Source organism: Suricata suricatta, chromosome X (genome assembly GCF_006229205.1).
Source record: "Suricata suricatta isolate VVHF042 chromosome X, meerkat_22Aug2017_6uvM2_HiC, whole genome shotgun sequence".
NCBI classification, from domain to species: domain Eukaryota; kingdom Metazoa; phylum Chordata; class Mammalia; order Carnivora; family Herpestidae; genus Suricata; species Suricata suricatta.
In genome coordinates this window covers 61,661,264-61,668,558 of record NC_043717.1, presented here as the reverse complement: position 1 = coordinate 61,668,558, position 7,295 = coordinate 61,661,264, and the positions used below count along the sequence as shown (strand labels likewise).

Here is a 7,295-nt window from a genome sequence, read left to right as displayed (position 1 = left end):
TTTGGGTAGTAATGACATTTTCACAATGTTTATTCTTCCTATCCATGAACAAGGAATATTTTTCCATTTCTTGGTGTCTGCTTCGATCTCTTTCATAAGTTTTCTATAGTTTTCATCATATAGGTCTTTTACATCCTTGGTCAGTTGAAGTGGAACAACAGCCCTGAGATCCTTCTCAATTTATGCTCCTCTCATCAAGGGACTATCCCAAAGATTTTGAACCAAAGTGTTTTCATTTCTATTTGTTTCCATTTCCATGTTTGCTTGTTTGTTCATTTAATTTCTTCTTTGATTTCCTGGTTGACCCATTCTTTAGTAGTCTGTTATTTAGCCTCCATGTATTTGTGGTCTTTCAAAATTTTTTTTCTTTGGGGTTGATTTCAAGTTTCATAGCATTGTGGTTGAAAAATATGCATGGTATGATTTCAATCTTGCTGTACTTTTTGAGGCCCCATTTGTAACCTATTATGTGATCTATTTTGGAGAATGTCCCATGTTCACTTGAAAAAAAGTCTGCTGCTTTAGGCTGGAATGTTCTGAATATATCTGATAAGTCCATCTATTCCAGTGTGTCATTCAATGCCATTGTTTCCTTTTTTATTTTCTGCTTCGATAATCTATCCATTGATATAAGAGAAGTGTTACTGTCTCCTACTATTATTCTATTGCCAATGAGTTATTTTATGTTTGTTATTCATTGTTTATATATTTGGGTGCTTTCATGTTGGAGGCATAAGTATTTATAGTTGTTAGATCTTCTTGTTGGGTAGTCCCCTTTATTATGCTAATATTGCCCTTCATCTCTTGTTACAATCTTTGGCTTAAAGTCTCTTTTGTCTGATATAAGTATGGCTACTCTGGCTTTCTTTTGACTTCCATTTGCATGAGAAATGCTTCTGTGCCCCTCACTTTCAATCTTCAGGTGTCCTTAGGTCTAAAATGAGTCTCTTATAGGCAGCCTATATATGGGTTATATTTTTTTAAATCCATTTTAACACTGTATCTTTTCATTGGAAATTTTTGTCCATTTACATTCAGAGTAATTCTTTATAGGTAGGAATTTAGTGCTATTTTATTACTTGTTATATTCTGGAGATTTTCTCTGTGCCTTTCTATTCTTTGTCACGTTTGGTTTTTCCTTCCCAGAGAATCCCCTTGAATATTTTTTGCAGAGTTGGTTTAGTGGTCAGGAGCTCCTTCAGTTCTTATTTGTCTGGTAAGCTCTTTATCTCTCCTGTGAATGATAAACTTTCTGGATAGAGCATTTTTGGCTGCCAATTTTTCGCATTCAGTATGTTGAATATGTCATGCCACTCCCTTATGGCACAACAAGTTTCTGTGAAAAGTCTATTGTTAACTTTATTTGTTTCCTCTTGTAACTTGTGGATTTCTTTTCCCTTGCCACTTTTAGGATTTTTTTATTTATCCCCATATTTTGCAAATTTAACTACAGTATGTCTTTGTGTTCACCTGCTTTTGTTGATTTACCTAGAAGTTCTCTGTGCCTGTTGAATTTGTATGTCTGTTTCCTTCCCTCAGATTAGGGAAGTTATTAGCTAGTATTTCCTCAAATAAACCTTCTGCTCCTTTTTCTCTCTTTTTTCTCTTGGACTCCTATGATACAAATGTTACTACATTTCCTGTGATCCATAATCCCTCTCTCTTTTCTTCAGCTTCGTTATTTTCCATTATTCTATCATGTATATCCCTTATTCATTCCTCTGCTTCTTCTGTCCTTGTTGTCATTACATCCAATCTATTTAAGTCTCAGATATTGCATTTTTCATTTCTTTCTGATTGTTTTTTAACTCTTTTATCTCTGTGGTAATGGCCTCCCTGAACTTACGATTATTTTCTCAAGCCTGACAAATATCCTTATGATTATTGCTTTAATAGTCTCATTTCAGGTGTTTTACTTATGTCTGTTTCAATTTTATCTCTGACTATGACCTTTTTTATTCTTTCTTTTAGGATTAATTCCTCTGCCTTAGCATTTTGTCTAAGTCTCTGTTCTCTGTGTGTTAGAAAACCCTATTATGTTTCCTACATCTGAGAGTAATGGCTTCATGAATAAGAGGTCATATAATGTCCAGGGCTTGGCTTTTCAAGGAGTGCCTCTGGTGTGTGCTGCATTCTCTCTGATGCTGTGTTTCAGCTGCTGTACCTTTCAAGTCAGTATCTGCAGAGGTTCTCCAGGCTTGCAGTGGAGAGTCTTTGGACTTTGGCCATATTGTATCAAGTTTTAATTGATGTGTTCTGGTTTTCTTCTTAAATGAGACCTGATGCTACTTCCACTAGAACTGAAGCCTTACTGAACTCTCTGGTCAGTAGACATGGTATGTGTGGGGATATCTGCTGGTTATCTGGGTATGGGACCCATTGTACTGGGACTTAGGCATACTCTCCAAAGAAAACTAGTACCTGCTGAGCACTGGGGCCGGGGTGGGACTTGTAAGCAAATTAGACAGCCAGTGTTAGAGTTGTGCTGTTTACTGCAGGTGTTCCTGTGCTTTTATGCTGAGAGGCAAGGGAGGGAGATGACACCAGCCAAATCCTTTGTCCCTGGAGAGGGTCCTCTCTGCTTCTGCTCTCAGGGAAGCACTTTCAGAAGAACGAATAATTTCCTCTTGTGTGTCCATGTCATTTTTCAAAATGCCATTTTCATGTTGTCTCTCTCTGGGTCACTTGCCTGGCTGGAGCAGTGCAGTGCACATTAAGCTCTTTCCCAGCCAAGCCTGCTGTCTTTTAAAACCCCAGAGTTTAGGAATCTGCTATAGCGGAAGTTAGCGCTGGTCTTAAGTGGAGTGTCTTGTCATGCTAGGAGGGATGCAGGTTTGACTGAGAAATGCTATGCTAGAGCTCAAGTGAGTGGCATTTGGAGCAGGCTAAACAGTATCTGAGTTAGCCACTCTCAGCAGGTGTCTCTGTGCCTGTGATGAGGGGAAGTGGAGGCAAATGGTACCCACTGGCTTTTTGTTCCAAGATAGGTATCTCTGTGAATGTTACCTCTTACAGGTACACTCCCAAAAAGAGCAAACAGTGTCTTCCTCATGTGCCTTAGGTGATCCTCAACTCGCACTGTCTGCCCTGGTGTTTGCCTGCCTGCTCTCCAGGAGTAGGGCAGTATCTTCAGGGCTCTATCCTAGCCAAACCTGCTGACCTCTAAAACTCCAGTCTTTGAGCTCTGCTGTTTGCAAACACTCATGAAAATCAACCCCTCTTGATTCCCAGCCAGTGGCTTTGGGGCAGTGTTCTCCTTGTGAGTTTCCCTGTCCACTTCTCTCTCTCTCTCTCTCTCTCTCTCTCTCTCTCTCTCTCTCTCTCTCTCTCTTCACAACTGTGTCTCCCCTCCACAGCACCAGTGCTCCATTTTTCTGCACTTCCTACCTTCCTAGATGTGGTCTCCTCACTCCCTCTAGTAGTGCAGTTTGTTCTGTCAATCAGATCAATTTCTTGGAGATCCAGAATGTTTTGATAGTTATCTAGTTGTGTTCTAGAGCACTTTGCCACTTTCAAATATGCTTGTTGTTATTGCCATGCAAACTGAGTAGAAATCCCAGTTATTTTGTGTTTCAGAACAAAAGCCAAAACTTGCTAAAGTACAGCAGCTTATTATCAGAGAGATCATTTTTCTAATTCCAGTTTTAGAGTACTGAAACATGGTGTCGTTTAAAAGAAATAAATGGAAGTAGAATTTTTTTTAAATTTCCAGGACAATTTCTGGAATTTACAAAGTTTCTAAGTATTTTTGAAATGCCTTCTGTATTTAGTAATTAATATTTTTATTTGTGTAAAGTTAAACTATCATGCATATATTACAATTTTGATAAAGAATTATTAAACACAAAATAAGTTTATTGAAATTCATTGCTTAATAATAGTGGAAGGAAGCAGGGTTGAGCAACTGGATGCTGACTTCTTTAGAATTATTGTAATTTGTGAAAAGGCCTCTTGTATCTTTGTACACACTCTAGTTAGAAGACTGCTGCTTTAAGTGATTGTGCCTTCTGCGGGAAATTATTACAATTACCCACCAACATTTATGGACTAAGAGCCAGCACTCTAGAGATAGACCACATGGCCTTGAATTCCATCTCTGAGTCCCAGCTGTTCCTCTTACTAATGACATGACTTTAGGAAATCTGCTTAACTCCAGTGTTCCTGTTTTCTCACCTGTAAAATGAAGATAACAGTTGGCTGTTGCACAGGTGAAATGAAATAATATTTCTAACATGCATAGAATAGTGTCTGACATATGCAAGTTAGCTGTGTAGTCAATTCTACATAATCTTTTGACTTCTGTTGAGAATTTTATAGATGTCTAAAAGTGACCATTTATCAGGCATATTTATATAATTAGAGGATTATCTATTGATACTTTCCCTCTATCTATCCTGGTTGGTCAGATAATTTCCCACATTTTATGTAATAAACTAGTAAAAATTTTCCCAATGTATGTATATGTCTACATATATGTGTGTACACATATATGTCTATTTAAGCCTGTGAGTACTTAGTCTGCCTATGACAGGGAAGCAAATTATCTTTTGCCACAAGTATTTAATGAACAACCATGTAAGTGAAAGTTAAATTTGACAGATAAAGAAAAGCAAAACCAACTCTAAAACTTGTCCTTGCAAAGGATTTATGAGTTATGAAGATTAAGAAGCCAATATTGAAAATAATCTATATTTTAAAAACATAACCAACAATCTCTCAGATTTGAAGAAATGCAGTAATTCAGAATAACCTATACAAGGAAGCAACATAGATAACAGAAAATGTAAGAGGTTGTAGGGAGAAAAAAATAGTTGTTTATACCTTAAATTTGTAGTTCATTTAATAATTAGCATCTAATCAGAATCTAGTTCATATATTAGAATCCATGTTTTAATGTCTTTAGTATTTCTAAGAATTGCTATAAAAACTCATTAAGCACAAGCTGATAATCTGACATAACTACTAGAAATTTTTGCTAACATTTCCTGAACTCTGATAGGAAACATAAGGATGTAATTATTCTAGTATATTTCTTTTATATATCCTGTTTAACAGAACCAGTAGTTTACCACTAAGACATTCAAATATACATTTATTTATATTTATGTTCATTACTTTTTCCCTAGTACACATTAATTGAATAGGAAAGAACTGGAAAATTGGAAACTTTGGCCTGGATATTGGTATTTTATGAGACAGGACAATTTCTCTTGAGTTTTATCAAGTATTTCTACCTTTGTAGTTCTACATCCTCATTTAATTCAGTTACCTAGGGAGTTTAAATTCCCTTTCCACCAAAGTTATATGGCATTTGAAAAATTTTAGTTAATTAGGAATAATTTTGTTGTGGAGGTTATTATATCTTTTGAAATTTTAGTACCATACATCCTAAAATAACCCAGAATAAGTGGGAATCATTGTTACATTCATGTAAAAACATTACCTACATAGAACAGAAACCTTCTTAGGAATATCACATTGTTTGGTGGACCTGAAATTTTTTTTTTTTTTTTTACCTCACATGGTTATTAAAAGTCATCAATTTATGGTTAGATATTTTTTTAAATAGTTGAATGTGGGATAAACTTTAATAATGAAAACCCACTTCTGATGTTGACTTCCATGATAAGCTTTGAGCTGTCTTCTGGGGTTTAAAAAAAAACTCTACTATTCTAAACTTTCAGAAAAGAAGTGGGTGTATTTTTCTACTTGTGTTCTAGGGGAAAGAATTTCTTAGTATTTATACCATTCTCTAATATATTCTTTTACTATTATTCTATCCTGCCCCAAGTCCTTTCCTTGACCATAGGAGTGTCTTCATTTAGGAATCCCCTTAGTCCTTTCTTTCAGTACAGAGAACTTTTTGTTTAGCGATTCTAAATGCTACAGTGCTTCACTCCTATGAAGGGCCTTTTTTGTGCATGATATTCTCTAATGCAAACATTTTCTGAGGCTCAGGCCCCATGAATCTGTAAATGCAAAAGGAAAGTGATTAGGAATTTCTGAAAATATTATATACTGCTTTAACTTGTGCCATTTTATGGACTTTCAAGTACATGTATCACTCTAAGTCAATAATGTTCCCTGAAAAGGTTTCTTAGAGAACCCTATAATGAAAAGATGATATGTTAACTTATCAGTAAAGTTTGTATAAATGAATTATTCTCTCAAAGAATATGAACTATGTTCTTTAAGTAAATACTCAGTCTTTTTTACATAGGTATTTTGCTTAGCAGTCCTTTATCCAGCCTCTTTGGGAGTGTCATAAGGATAAGTTAAGCTCTTTGTATGAATAAATGGTTTCCTAGACTTTTCTACTCTGCTAGTTTTACAAAATGGACGTTCTTCTTGAGTCTTAGTGTGCTCTTAGTTATTAGTTAACACATATCTTAGCTATTAACATATATAGCATATTGTTATCGTTTTTACATGTTTCCCATCAGTAGATTATAAACTCCTTAAAGGCAGGAGCCATGATGTGCTCTGCTCTCTGTTTCGTACAGCACCAGCTTAGGGCTTTGAAAATGAGTATTACACAGTGAAATGCATTGTAAGCAATAACTCAAAATATTATTTTTTAAAAAACAGATTTGGTTCATTTGACTTGTACATCTTCTAAAACAGCAAGAGAAGATTTAGAACCAATTGTGCAGAAATTATTTACTCCATATACCGAAACGGAGATAGGTAAGAATAATAATCAACAATTCATGATAGAAAGGTAAAGTAACCACATTACCCCTCTTAGATATCTTATGAAGATTTCTGCAACCTGGACTGAAATGTGATGTATTCAGCAACAATCCTTACATGTTGTAGTAGCATGAATGAACACATTCTCTTCCTAAAACTGGGAAAATATTCCACTCTATAAAGGTAAATATACATTTCACACTCAACATGTATAATTAAGTGCAAAAATACACATTTATATGTGTACATATTCACATGCATAGAAAAAAGACTGCCTGTAAATCTTAGTTTTGATGGAATTATGGACAACTTATATTTTTTCATTTTTTTATTTTACAGATATTATACATAAGAGTATATATTCCTTTATCAAAAAAAGTTTTTGTTTTTAAAAAGTTGATATAATATTAAAATATTAATTGACAAATGTAGTATATATTCCTTTATAAAAAAGTTATCATTTTTTAAAAGTTGATATATTAAATATTATTAAAATATTAATTGACAGATGACAAATGTATCATTCCTAATAATTGTGTTTTAATGTGTAGCTTGCTAGTGGTGTAATAAATATTTAACTCTCAAAATATATATGCCACTAT

General features: G+C 34.7%; 1 protein-coding gene across 4 annotated transcripts in view; it reads left to right on the top strand.

The window, feature by feature from the left end:
- The window catches only part of CHM (CHM Rab escort protein), a 236,416-nt gene that overhangs the window by 213,609 nt on the left and 15,512 nt on the right, over positions 1 to 7,295 (top strand). For 2 of the 4 annotated variants that reach the window (XM_029930787.1, XM_029930786.1), the window contains one exon: positions 6,589 to 6,687. In XM_029930787.1, coding sequence (XP_029786647.1) covers positions 6,589 to 6,687 — 99 coding nt within the window. Of the gene's footprint in view, positions 1 to 3,974; positions 4,046 to 6,588; positions 6,688 to 6,748; positions 6,769 to 7,295 lie in introns of those variants that run through there. The other 2 variants (XM_029930789.1, XM_029930788.1) reach the window with 2 other exon arrangements.